We start from the raw sequence: 14,938 nt of genomic DNA, 5'->3' as shown, positions 1-14,938 counted from the left end.
ATAGTTTTAGCAATAGCGCGCACAAACGCGCAATTGATATAACTCTAAATAACAGTTAACGATAGTTTCGAAACTCTATTTAACAGATAACGATAGTTTCGAAACTCTCTATATCAGTTAACGATAGTTTCAAAACCCTTTAAAACTGTTAACGATAGTAATATCAATTTGGCGCACCATACCTTTCAGCCAACGAACAACAGCAGACTTTTCAACTCGCTGCACAGTAGTGAAACATTTTATAACTTGTGTGGGCAACTGGCTCTGAACAAAGATTTTCGCTGCGCGCGTTGGCATCGCAGTACGATACGTTGCCGTGACGAAGTGAAACACACGTTCAGTGTGGCTGTGTTGACGTCGGTTGGGGCAGCTGCAGTGGGCCGCTGACACAGTTCTGTGACCTCATCCGTCTGTTCAAGTTTCAACTTGAAGTGTGTTTTAAGTTTCTGTGACTGACATAGGCCCACACTGTCAGGTCTCAACTTTGGTGTTTGAAGTTTCGCTTCTGTCAGTGTTTGATATATTGTCAGATGTGAAAAGCAAAGGTACGAATAAATACGCCATGTGCAACAAGAGTAAGTGAGAGTTACACCAGAAACTGTCGTTTACTCTACGGTCTCTGGTTTACACGGAACCAATCTCCTGGCACCTGAGAGAATAACTAGCATGGAAATGAAAAAGCGACTTTTCAGCCTCAGATATTAAATCTTTGATATATTTTCAGTTTTGTTCAAAGTTTGTTGTTTGAAGTTTGGGTTAAGTCTGTGAACGAGATATAGTTATAAAGAGGGACAACTGAATACAGCAGACGACACGAAGAGTATAAGCCAGTGAGACGGTTAGGGGGAACCAATCTCTTCAATAGCACTTGGCAGAATAACTGACGAGCATTCAAATGAACAAGAGACTTTCATAATGTTTTGGTGTTTCGTTTTTTGGTGGTGGAGGTATACTGAAATCGTCAGTTTTCACTGGAACTAAGCTGTTAGAAGTTTTGCTCTTGGAGAACAATGACTGTGTCGATCTGTGTAAAATGGAATATTTTGGTCACAAACTATACAAATACAGACATGAGACCAAGGGTACGAAAAAGTTACTCCCTTTACGAAAAAAGTACTCCCCCGTTACACGAGAAAATTACTCCCCACGACAGATGAGATCCGAGTAAACATTTCGTACAAAAATGTTACTCCCCTGATGAATAAATAACGAATAATTTACTTCACCCTAACACGAGTAATTTAACTTCCCATGCCAGGTGTACGAAATTTTTACTCCCTTGTTAGTCTTGGTGGTGGAAGGGGTGGAGGTAGCGCGACATTCGTTTGCGCGAGATCACATATTGGCATTATCCCTTCGCCCGCATCCCATTTTCGCGTACGAGATTTTTAACTGGAAGTAAAACAAAAATGGGGAGTACAAATTTCGTGGAGGGAGTAATTTGTTCGTGTCTTGGGGAGTTCTTTTCTCGTACGAAAGGTGTACTCGGAATAATAATTTCGTACGAAATTTGTACTCCGGAGTACATTCTTCGTGGAGTAAAAATTTCGTGTTACACCGGGCTGTGAGCAGTGCCCGCCAATGTTTAGCTCAGGCAGACTGATGCCAAGAGGTGTAAGTTATACCCGCCTTCAGGTTCAGGCATTTTCATTGCTCGACTCAAGACTAAATACCGCATAATAGCCCCAGACACGTCAAGGTTAAAGATACATGCCTTCCCGTGTCAATCATCATGTCACCCGACACATCTCGTGATGACTGTCAATGATGCTATTGAAAAAATAAATGAATGTGATGAGGAAAAGGACATCGGTGTTGTTTTCGACAGCAATTTGTCATTCGACCCGCATATTCGAGGAGTTGTGTCAAAAGCTAATCAGAGGATTGGCATTATCAAACGAACGTTCTCATTTCTTGACAAGGACACCTTCTTAAAGCTATACAAAGCCTTTGTGAGACCACTGGTGGAATATGCAAATGTGGTGTGGAGCCCATTCCTCAAGAGACAGTCTCAGACAATTGAGAGGGTGCAGCGTCGAGCAACTAAAATTCTAAAGGAGTGCCGTGATAAGTCTTACGCGGACAGACTCAAATACTTAGACCTCCACTCTCTGAAGGGAAGGAGGACAAGGGGTGACCTAATACAAACATATAGAATTATAAATGGGGTGGATGATATTGACATGCACAAAATATTCACATTCCAGCAGACAGACAACACCAGAAACAGCCAGGGAAAAATCTTTGTTCAACACTGTAAGACTAACAAGCGCAAGTTTTCGTTTTCTCATAGAGTTGCTAACAATTGGAATGCACTACCCGCTAACATAAAATTCGCACCCACAGTAAACGCCTTCAAAAACTTCTTGGACAATTCTCCAAAATTTCTTAACCTTTTTTACGACTTTGATTGAAAGCATTGAAAGAATAGGGATTTAGGCATGCAAAGTATCTGACAAAGAAGGGGCACCAATAAGGCCTCGCGGCCTTCGGCTAACAAATATAGCCGCCCCTACATACTACTACTACTACTACTATCTCTCTTCTTCTCTACATTGTATAGGAGCATCCTTCCTATCGGTCACATACACACACTCACCAGCCTATCTGCTTTCCGTGCAACATGGGATTTTTTTTAGCTGAAATCAGTAATGTCAAAACTTATTACGTAACTAATTAAACCCGGCAATCTGAATAGGGGAACACACAGAGAAAAACTGTCTGCGAAGATTACCCAAACATAGCGTTTAAAATGTGAATTATTGAACGTCCAAACACTAAAATTTTTAATGTATCCTGTTGTGTAGCGACATAGATTTACACACATTTTGAGACTGTTTTTATCAACGAGTATCCTTTTAAATGCAACATGCAGTGCATACTCGAATCACACATCCTTGATCTTTGGTTGAGCGCGACTGTGACATTTACAACGGGATTCAGTTTCTGGTCGGCGTCTGTAGTAGCTGTTAACAAAATCAGTGCCACTGAGTTAAGTAGATGCTTTTTGTTATATTTAGTCAAGTTTTGACTAAATATTTTAACATCGAGGGGGAATCGAAACGAGGGTCGTGGTGTATGTGTGTGTGTGTGTGTGTGTGCGTGCGTGCGTGCGTGTAGAGCGATTCAGACCAAACTACTGGGCCGATCTTTATGAAATTTTACATGAGAGTTCCTGGGATTGATATCCCCGAACGTTTTTCTCCTTTTTTTGATAAATGTCTTTGATGACGTCATATCCGGCTTTTCGTGAAAGTTGAGGCGGCACTGTCACGCTCTCATTTTTCAACCAAATTGGTTGAAATTTTGGTCAAGTAGTCTTCGACGAAGCCCGGACTTCGGTATTGCATTTCAGCGTGATGGCTTAAAAATTAATTAATGACTTTGGTCATTAAAAATCTGAAAATTGTAAAAAAAAAAATAAAAAATTATAAAACGATCCAAATTTACGTTTATCTTATTCTCCATTATTTTCTGATTCCAAAAACATATAAATATGTTATATTTGAATTAAAAACAAGCTCTGAAAATTAAAAATATAAAAATTATTATCAAAATTAAATTTTCCAAATCAATTTAAAAACACTTTCATCTTATTCCTTGTCGGTTCCTGATTCCAAAAACATATAGATATGATATGTTTGGATTAAAAACACGCTCAGAAAGTTAAAACGAAGAGAGGTATAGAAAAGCGTGCTATCCTTCTCAGCGCAACTACTAAACCGCTCTTCTTGTCAATTTCACTGCCTGAACGGTGGACTGACGATGCTATGAGTATACGGTCTTGCTGAAAAATTGCATTGCGTTCAGTTTTATTCTGTGAGTTCGACAGCTACTTGACTAAATATTGTATTTTCGCCTTACGCGACTTGTTTGTTGTTTTGTTTGTTGTTGCGGCTTTGTCAGTGAAATCAGTGTTACGGTCCATAAAACACCAAACCTGACAGGCCAGTGTGTCGGTCGTCGACAACAATTTTACGCGTGGACATAAAAGTCGTGTTGTTGTAAAAAGCAACTTGAAAATTCGATAACAAAGAGTGAAATTGTGATCTGCGCCTCGCTTATAGCAGCTTATACGTAGAACCTCGCAGTGAGAGTTTCCAGGCTCTGTCTGTACTCTTAGATTTCTAGTACCGCCGCACTATCAAGCTTTGCTGAGAGTGCACGCGTCCTTAAGATATAGTCTGGCGGTGGACATTTAAATTTTTTATTTTTTATTTTTTTATTTTTTTATTTTTTTTTAAAGCTGTGCACACTTCCAAGGCAACACAGGTATTAAGATAAGATTCCTGACCTGGGTGCAAACAGCAACATTGAATCGTGTACCCCTCCATTAAGACGTACACACCACGATCTTAGGTCGACGCATGCATCAGGATAATGAGACTCGTCAAGTTCTGCATGGACAGTGGGACCCGCCTTTTAGGACCTTCTATAATCTGAGATAATAGAGGGGTCTTAAAATGGCCGGGGGTACATTTGCAGGGGTTATATGACCAGGAAGTCCGAGAAAACAGGGTCTTAAAAGTGAGTGTTAGATTTGGGGAAGGGGTCTTAAAAGGGGGGGGGGGGGGGGGGGGGTTGACGGTATACAGACAGTTGAATGCAGCAAAACTGACTCTTATAACCCGCCCAGAAGGCGCGCACACCTTGATCCAAGGCCGACCCATGCAGGTGTCAAGATAAGGGGCTCCGCTCACCTATGTAACTTCAGCAGGACCGACGACGCACTGCAGATTATCCCAGCCCGCTACACGTTGCGTAAAAGGAAAACAGGCCAAGTTCCCGTCATAATCCCCAACGAAACATAACTAATATGCAGTGCGTCGTCTGTGCCGCTGACTCTGCGCAGGTATATTCTGCCCATAATGAGATCCGCCACGCTAGCAGCGAGTAGCGCAGTGGTGGCAGGTTTTTGTGGCATCACCAGAGACTCAGAGACGCTTCATTTGGCGCTGAAAATTGAAACAGGAAGCCCTGTGGCGCCACCACGCGGAAACATGTAAAAACCTACTTTCGTCTTCCACAGCAGTAGCGATATCGTGCAGCACAACCATGGCCGCACCAAAAAGAAAACACAGCGGGGCATGGTCTTTGGCCATCAATTGCTCAAACTGACATGCCAAAGGTTTCAGGATGTTCAAATTTCCTAAGGAAGCGAGCAGGTGAGGATTGGTTTTTTGTTTTTTTCTCTCGTTAAATGTCGGAAAATCAGTAAAAAGTTTAGCGTCGAACTGCGTGTATTGTACCAGAACAGAGAAAACACACACTGTACACAAGCTCAACAATCTGATTGTGCAGTTCAGCATCAGGCTTAATTTTGTTTTGAAGGACAACTGAACAATTGATTCTCTTCTTCGTCCAAACGCAAAGCTTGTCGAAAACTTCTCAAACTAGAATACTTGTGACGATGCCGCGGCTGTTCAAAGTGTTATCCAGTCGGTCCGTACCTCGTTAATTCATCTCAATTCATGTGTGTGTGTGTGTGTGTGTGTGTGTGTGTGTGTAACTGACTCAGAGATGTTCACAAACAAACATATTTTTTCGTTCAGTTACTTTTTGCAGCACTGTCAGCCGGACAGAACAGACAGTATGTTAATACAAACGTGATATAAACACAGCCGACAGCAGCCACTATACGCGAACTTCCTTGTGCGGCAGGGAGTGGCTCTTTTCCCGCGCGCTGGCGGCCGGTCTCACTTTTGCACCGCAGTCTCTGGCATCACCTCAGTGGGCGTCGCCATGATCTCTCACACTGACTTAGTCTTGAGTCGAGCGTTTGAAAATGCATGAGCCTGAAGGCGGGTGTAACTTACACCTCTTGGTATCAGTCTGCCTATAGAGATGAAGACGAGAGTTGGCCAGATGGCCAGAATAGCGCGCTGCATTTTCCTGCATAGAAGTAGTCTCTGATAGAACTAAGGCGCGTCTGCTGGGACGGTGGCCTGAGCTAAACATTGGCGGGCACTGCTCACAGTCCGGCACACAGCACTGTAAACATTCCCCGTCCCTTCACCTCTCTCGCCATCATTATGGGGGCGAGGACGCCCCCATTCTATACGGATAGTTTCGAGGTTGACCATGGGCAGCGCCATTTTGTTGTGAAATACGTCATCAGTTTGTGTACACAGGAAGTTGTGACATCCGTCACCCTATGGGAGGGGTGACGTCAAAATTTTTCATCTGTAGAAAGTTGTGAAATCCGTCACCCTATGGGAGGGGTGACGTCAAAATTGGTCATCACAGAGTTTGTGTAACACAGGAAGTTGTGAAATACGTCACCCTATGGGAGGGGTGACGTCAAAATTGTTCAACAAAAACATGATATGTCGCATTGTGCAGGGTCAACTGCAACAAACTCAAACCGAGCCATTCATACCTAGCTGTATTTGAGTGACTTATATACCCGACATTTTTATTTCTTATTTTTAGCACAGGTGTAGGAAAAATCATGAACCAAAATGTTATTTATTTTCTAATTTAACATTTTTTTTACAAATATGACCATGGTCTTTTAAACATACAGTGACATTAAACATTGTTATGTTAAAAAAAAGAAAAAAGAAAAAAAGCTTTTGTGCACAAATCAGAAAATACATTGTACATTTTACCTACAGGCCAAACCGTGAGTGTCTGTGGCAAAGCCCGACCCAGGAAATTGCACTGATTTTATATTTAGATCAGAGAGAAATTGTCAAGAACAGGCGCTTGCATTTGGATGTGTCCAATGATAGTAGGTTTGGTTGTGATCAATTAGAATAATGTAGGAATAAAAATGTATGACAGTTTAGTATGATGACATGTAATTCACATATGCTGAAATATGATATTATACATCATGTAATATTATTATGGCTGTTGCCATGACCATGAAACCCAACAAAGGTTTAATGTAATGTAATTCAAAATACCAAAACCGAGCACCTATTAATCTCGTCTTTGCGCGTGAAGATTGAGGCCGTCTGCCAGTAGCGGTTAGGTCATACAGTGGAACCCCTCTCTAGCGACCTTTAAAATGTTGACAAAAATCGGTCCTTGTGGAGGGGGGTCCTTACAGAGGGAGGGGGGCGGAGTCAGGGGGCCACAAAGAAAGTCAGATTTAAAAAAAAAAAGAAAACAGAGAAGTTTGAGTTGCTGACGACCGTTCTCTCTGAAAGCAAACTGCTTCGATTTCATGTTTGTCCTTGGTGTCCACCAGTTCTGGTGCATGTACTACCCTGGCCAAGTTTCCTCTCAAGACATCAAAGAGACCGCCCCAGTATACTCTACAGCCTCTGGGCGAACCACCTCTCATAGCTAAAACTGGGTCAATGACCCCTGGGAAGAAGGTCAGTGTCTATAAAAAATTTTACTCCTAGGCCTGCGGCCAGGGAGGGGGGGAGTATACCGGTACCATTTGAGAATCAGACCAAATGAGAATTGAACCATTTGAGAACATCCTTTTTTTTCAATCACTACATCGAAGGCCTGCGGCCCGGGGTTCACATGGGTTGGTTTGTTTGTTTGTTTCAAACCCACACCCATATACACACATTTCCCATTTAAACCATTTGTCGGCCCCCTGTCGATATTTATCGACTAAGTTCCTTGTCCGCCCTACCCTTGGTCTCGTGCCTGGACTGACTGCATGGCGGGAAGCTTACACGTGACTCGCTGGGCTTCGTGACGGCTGTATGCTGCAATTTAAACAGTTTTATCTTGTTCCAGTTTTATCTCTGAACATTCTTTGTGGAAATCTAAACAACAAAGTGACTGTGGGTGAGATGAACAAAGGGCGGGGATATAGCTCAGTTGGTAGCGCGCTGGATTTGTATTCAGTTGGCCGCTGTCAGCGTGAGTTCGATCCCAGGTTCGGCGGAAATTTATTTCAGAGTCAACTTTGTGTGCAGACTCTCTTCGGTGTCCGAACCCAACCCCCGTGTACACTACATTGGGTGTGCACGTTAAAGATCCCACGATTGACAAAAGGGTCTTTCCTGGCAAAATTGCATAGGCACAGTTAATAATTGTCTACCTATACCCGTGTGACTTGGAATAATAGGCCGTGAAAGGTAAATATGCGCCGAAATGGCTGCAATCTACTGGCCGTATAAAATTTCATCTCACACGGCATCACTGCAGAGCGCCTAGAACTGTACCCACGGAATATGCGCGACTGATATAAGCCTCATTGATTGATTGATTGATTGAAAGGTAAACAAAACATAAGAATTCTGTACTAAATTGATTTAGTATTGTTTTTATGTGCTCTCCTTGTATTGGTCAGTACAGAACTCTCTGTTTACTCTTTGTGGAGTTTTGTCGTTGTTCAAAATCTTGTTGAGCATTTCTGGAAGAAAGAGACTATGCCGCGGTTGCAGCTTTATCGATGTACATTCTTTGCGGAGTTTGTAATGAAACTGTTGTTGAGGAGTAACTAGGCTGGCTGGAAGAAAGAGCCTGCCGTGGTTGTTACCAGGGGAGGATCACATCATTATTAAGGAGGGGTTTCCAAATTTCTTTAGGGATAATTCGACGACGCGAAGCGTTTAGTTGAGGGCGCGAAGCGTTCGAAACCTCATAGGGGGGTAGGGGGGCATGCACCCCGGAAAAAATTGATAAATACAAGGAAAATGGAGCAATCTGGTGCCATCTTCTTCTTCTTCTTCGTTCATGGGCTTAGACTCCCACGTTCACTCATGTTTTTAGCACGAGTGGATTTTTACGTGTATGACCGTTTTTACCCCGCCATTTAGGCAGCCATACGCCGCTTTCGGAGGAAGTCTGGTGCCATCTGAGCCAAGACACTTCTCCTCAGACAAATGTGGATCAAAACAACGGTAATTGACCCGGATCTGGTGCAACCTGAGCCAACAAATTACCGAACTACTTTCCGAAACAGTCACTTTAAAGACAATAGGGGGGTCCGGGGGCATGCACCCCGGAAAATTTGGATAAAAATCATGGAAAATGGAGCAATCTGGTGCAATCTGATTATCAGTTTTTCTCAATTTTCAATTTTATTTTATTTTTTTTAAGGCTGGGGGGGGGGGTTCGGAAACCCCGGAAACCCCCCTGGATCCGCCCCTGATTGTTCTTTGATCTCCTGACATTCTTCGTGGAGTTTGTAGTGAAAACCTCGTTCAGCGTTAACCAAGCTGGCCTGAAGAAAGGGACTTAAAGGTACACTCCTTCTCGTGAAGACAGTTCAGCTCACCATCTCAGATCTGTCCAGGCTGTTACATGGAATAAGACCTGCCCTCCACTTAGTCACATACCAAAAATCAACAGCCTTGGTGCTCTCTGTGCAGTGTCAACGTTTTTTTTTATGAATTATTTTAGTGAAAGACACTGGTGGCTTTTTAAACAATAAATTGGTCTAAAAATTCCAACTCATCACAGTAAACAGCCAAGGGGTTGACATTTGGTATGAGACCAAGTGGAGGGATGGTCTTATCCCATGTAACAGCCAAGGGGTTGATATTTGGTATGAGACCAAGTGGAGGGATGGTCTTATCCCATGTAACAGCCAAGGGGTTGATATTTGGTATGAGACCAAGTGCAGGGATGGTCTTATCCCATGTAACAGCCAAGGGGTTGATATTTGGTATGAGACCAAGTGGAGGGATGGTGTTATCCCATGTAACAGCCAAGGGGTTGATATTTGGTATGAGACCAAGTGGAGGGATGGTCTTATCCCATGTAACAGCCAAGGGGTTGATATTTGGTATGAGACCAAGTGGAGGGATGGTCTTATTCCATGTAACAGCCAAGGGGTTGATATTTGGTATGAGACCAAGTGGAGGGATGGTCTTATCCCATGTAACAGCCAAGGGGTTGATATTTGGTATGAGACCAAGTGGAGGGATGGTCTTATCCCATGTAACAGCCAAGGGGTTGATATTTGGTATGAGACCAAGTGGAGGGATGGTCTTATCCCATGTAACAGCCAAGGGGTTGATATTTGGTATTGGACCAAGTGGAGGGATGGTCTTATCCCATGTAACAGCCAAGGGGTTGATATTTGGTATGAGACCAAGTGGAGGGATGGTGTTATCCCATGTAACAGCCAAGGGGTTGATATTTGGTATGAGACCAAGTGCAGGGATGGTCTTATCCCATGTAACAGCCAAGGGGTTGATATTTGGTATGAGACCAAGTGGAGGGATGGTCTTATCCCATGTAACAGCCAAGGGGTTGATATTTGGTATGAGACCAAGTGGAGGGATGGTCTTATCCCATGTAACAGCCTGGCCAGATCTGAGACAGCGGGGCGAACTATTTACACGGGAAGGAGTGTGCATTTAACGTGGTTGCAGTTTAATCTCCGGACATCCTTCGCGGAGTTTGTAATGAAAATATTGATCAGTATCAACCAGACTAACGGACTCGAAGACAGGGACGTGATTAATTGCAAATTATACCACAGGACACACTTTTTGAAGCTGTAGCACACAGTGAAATCTTTGTCGATCAGTGACAATATTGTTCAGTAACTTCAGTACGAAAAGCATGATATTAATTAAGCGAACTCTTCTTCGCGAATTCTACCCTACACAGTTCCCTGTAAAAAAATAAAAAAAAATTGGCGAATTCTTCGTGAAGATTTGGGCTCAAGTAAAGAAGGCCTGAACAGCTAAATCAGTGCAAGACAATTAACAATTTATATAGCAGTTTTAGTCTACAACAAACTTTGAAAATGTCCAATAGGCAGTAGAAAGTGTTTGTCGGAAGACAGCACAGATAAGTCGGTTTGTCGTAGTTGCTGATACAGTCGGACCTGTCTATATAACGACCACCACATTGGTTGTTATAGACAGGTGGACGTTACAGACAGGTGGACGTTACAGACAGGTGGACGTTACAGACAGTTGATTGTTATAGACAGGTGAACGTTATAGACCGGTGGACGTTATAGACAGGTGGACGTTATAGACAGGTGGACGTTATAGACAGGTGGACGTTATAGACAGGTGAACGTTATAGACAGGTGGACGTTACAGACAGGTGGACGTCACAGACAGGTGGACGTTATAGACAGGTGGACGTTATAGACAGGCGGACCTTATAGACAGGTGGACCTTATAGACAGGTGGACCTTATAGACAGGTGGACGTTATAGACAGGTGAACGTTATAGACAGGTGGACGTTATAGACAGGTGGACGTTACAGACAGGTGAACGTTATAGACAGGTGGACGTTATAGACAGGTGGACGTTACAGACAGGTGGACGTTACAGACCGGTGGACGTTATAGACAGGTGGACGTTACAGACAAGTGGACCTTATAGACAAGTGGACCTTGTATACAGGTGGACGTTACAGACAGGTGGACGTTACAGACAGGTGGACCTTATAGACAGGTGGACGTTACAGACAGGTGGACGTTACAGACAAGTGGACCTTATTATACAGGTGGACGTTACAGACAGGTGGACGTTACAGACAGGTGGACGTTACAGACAGGTGGACGTTACAGTCAGGTGGACGTTACAGACAGGTGGTTGTTATAGACAGGTGGACGATACAGACAGGTGGACGTTACAGTCAGATGGACGTTACAGACAGGTGGTTGTTATAGACAGGTGGACGTTATAGACAGGTGGACGTTATAGACAGGTGGACGTTATAGACAGGTGGACGTTACAGACAATTGGCGAATAATTGGCGAATTCTTCGTGAAGATTTGGGCTCAAGTAAAGAAGGCCTGAACAGCTAAATCAGTGCAAGACAATTAACAATTTATATAGCAGTTTTAGTCTACAACAAACTTTGAAAATGTCCAATAGGCAGTAGAAAGTGTTTGTCGGAAGACAGCACAGATAAGTCGGTTTGTCGTAGGTGCTGATACAGTCGGACCTGTCTATATAACGACCACGACATTGGTTGTTACAGACAGGTGAACGTTACAGACAGGTGGACGTCGAAATCGTTCTTTTTCTCAATCAGATAGTTCAGGATGTCAACAACACCGATCCTGGGTGCCGCTTAGATAGGTCACTTTTTCCTTCGGATGTAAAAGGATCGCGTGGTGGAAATCCGATCTGTCGAAGTTTTTCGGAAAGTTTTTCTTGCACGTCCTGTCTTGTAAAATCCGGATCGATCGGTAGTTCCAACTGCTGTGCAGTTTTCACAAGTTGCAGCAGACCATCTCGTCTGTATCCAGTAACAGTAATGCCCCTGTCTTTCAAAAACTTTCTCAACTGAACGCAGTCGTACCTATCTAACTCCTCCGTTTGCAGCGTGGCTTCGACAGCGAGGTTGCCTGTACCCAAGGGGAGTAACTCGAAATGACTCAGCGCGCGGTCTGCTGTAAAAGGCCCTATTGGGGCGAGTTTTAATGATCAGTGACAATCTTATTCAGTAGAGTTCTACCGTACGTGACAGTTAGTTCAGTGGGGGAAACCAAGTTGACGTGGTCGCAGATTTAGCTCAGCACACACTTCGCAGGATTCTTGTCGGCAAGAACTGAAATCTGGTTCAATAGATGTGTCGGTGATATTTAAGACTTCGTGAAGCCGGCCAGCCAAGAGTTCGCTGAACCAGGGTGCTTATAAATCCACAGGCGGAAGGTATCGTTCACTGCCACTGGACCACTACTTACATAGAAAGACTACAAGGTATGTCACTCAGCTTCGAGTCGTGCTCCACTAACTTCAGAAAACATTATGCAAAAAATAATTGCCAATGTCAAGAATCTTTGTAACTTTACAAATGCCGTGATAAATGAATGTTCTAACTATCTGTACCTTTTATATTTAGCTGCCTGTCCGCTGCATGTTTTTAAACCGTATTTTGTGCGACCAAACGTGTCTGTCAACGGCATACCACTTAGATCCCGTGCGAATGATGATCGTCGTATGTCCGAGGAGATACATGTAGTAGTCCGATGCGATCATTGGTTAATAACCGGATATTCGATGATTATTTTTGATTTGGCAAACGGTTCTTCGCCAAAAACCTATAGTGAAACTCCCGTGGGTAGCTTCCCTTTGCTGCAATATTTACATATGTTTTAGACCAATGAGCACTGGTATGCATAATCGGTGCGGGATGCATGATTTCTTACAAACTATGGGGTAGCGGTTCGCAAAAAGAACATTCGTCCAAATGATGGTTAAAACAACCTGCAGCGGACGGCAGCTGAACATTAAAGGTACATACAGTTAAAACAATCATTCAACTGTATTTATTTGACCTCACACAGACTGTATGAAGAGGCAAACCGTCTTGAACAAAAAAATTGTCCGCAGGAAGCGACTCCAAGAACACAGACGACTCGAAGCTGAGTGTCATACCTTGTAGTCTTTCTATGTAAGTAGTGGTCCCGTGAACGATACCTTCCGCCTGTGATAAATCCAACTTGTGAATCTTGTTTATTATGTGACTGTGGCTGTTAAAGGGGTCTCTTCTGCAGTGTGAATTTACATCGTCAGTGAAGACATCTGTCAGGACACCAAGACAGATGAAGAAGATCCCAAGACACCTAGCTTTGTGAACAAGTGAACGTGGATAACACACTACAATTCACGTATATTACAGCTGCGAACCTAGTTTATCCTACATACGTGAGAGAGACCACCCATTACATAACTAAACTATATATACTCACACGTGTGTATATCATGTAAATGAGGTGAACGGGTCAAGCGATGTGATTAGTTTTTATTTTATGACACAGGAAGCCATGCAGTATTCTTTATAATATCATTTTGTCATATACCTGTGATCGACAAGAAGAAGTATTCTCCATACACACGTTTTTTCTGCAGAAGACAATTAACTTACTCAGCAAAAACTAAAGACACTGACCGAGAAAGACGATGAAGAGTGAAAGACGAGCAGCACGAGCAGCACTGATTCTAGCCCTGTTAGCACTAACTAACCAGTGCACACGCAGCGTACAGGGCGAAAACACACAGCCAGTGGTCCACATAGGCGGCACGGTCATCCGCGGACTTGGGACCAGAGTGGACCAGACAGTGGTCCAGCAGTTTCTGGGCATACGTTACGCCCAGGCCCCGACTGGACAGCGGCGATTCCAACAGCCAGTGTCCGCAGAGCTGCCCGCACAGGTGGACGCTACTCGCTACGGGGCCCGCTGTCCACAAGAACCTCTGCAGAAGAGAGGTATGCTGAAGTTTTCTTGTTTTCGTCGTCAGTACGTTGTTGAGACGGTTCAATTGTACAACATTTGTTTTGACCAAAATAGGAACGTCTTAGGAATATATATATCTGATCGTTCTATAGCTTGTCCGTTCCGGAGAGATGTAGGTTGCCTTTACCAGAGCGACCTGATTTCAATTTAACCGATAGAGGAATGCTGAGGCGGGCTTCCTCGCTATTTAACGTCCTTGTTCTAACAAACACACGAAGGAGGGAAGAAACGATGGAAGGAGGGAGAGGATGAAAGCCTGAGAGAAGGAAGAGTCAAACAAACTAACAAAAAACAAACAAACAAAGAAAACAACACCAAAAGAAAGAAACAAACATAGTGTTATGACTGTCTTTAATCCATCAAATCTTGTTCAAATCAACGCAGGAATGTCGGAGGACTGCCTCTTCCTCAACGTCTTTTTTCCGGAGAGGTCGCAGCCAGATCACCTTCTCCCAGTGATGGTGTACATCCACGGCGGAGGCTTCATCATCGGAACTGGCGACATCTTCGAGGGCGACGTCCTGGCTGCTGAAGGTCACGTGGTTGTGGTTACCTTCAACTACCGCCTGGGGGCGCTGGGGTTCCTCGCCACGGGAGACAACTCCTCTTTGGGCAACTACGGATTGTGGGACCAGCGCTTGGCTTTGAAATGGGTCCATAGGCACATCAGGTATTGGGTTTAAATATTCCGTCGTTATTGAGATGCAAATGAAGCAGAGAGAGAGAGAGAGAGAGAGAGAGAGAGAGAGAGAGAGAGAGAGAGAGAGAGAGAGAGAGAGAGAGAGAGAGAGAGAGAGAGA

At 43.7% G+C, this 14,938-nt stretch overlaps 1 protein-coding gene across 2 annotated transcripts in view; it reads left to right on the top strand.

Annotated features, from left to right (window-relative positions):
* The first annotated feature begins 312 nt into the window (after positions 1-312).
* Positions 313-14,938, top strand: part of LOC138963086 (cholinesterase-like) — a 36,306-nt gene continuing 21,680 nt past the window's right edge. Inside the window, exons 1-3 of one of the 2 annotated variants that reach the window (XM_070335092.1) lie at positions 313-545; positions 13,753-14,110; positions 14,523-14,808. In XM_070335092.1, the coding sequence (XP_070191193.1) occupies positions 13,804-14,110; positions 14,523-14,808 (593 nt within the window). In that variant the 5' untranslated portion in view covers positions 313-545; positions 13,753-13,803. Of the gene's footprint in view, positions 546-13,393; positions 14,111-14,522; positions 14,809-14,938 lie in introns of those variants that run through there. The other variant, XM_070335091.1, reaches the window with a different exon arrangement.

The sequence above is a fragment of the Littorina saxatilis genome, linkage group LG3 (genome assembly GCF_037325665.1).
Source record: "Littorina saxatilis isolate snail1 linkage group LG3, US_GU_Lsax_2.0, whole genome shotgun sequence".
NCBI lineage: Eukaryota > Metazoa > Mollusca > Gastropoda > Littorinimorpha > Littorinidae > Littorina > Littorina saxatilis.
This window is presented reverse-complemented; position numbering and strand designations above follow the sequence as displayed.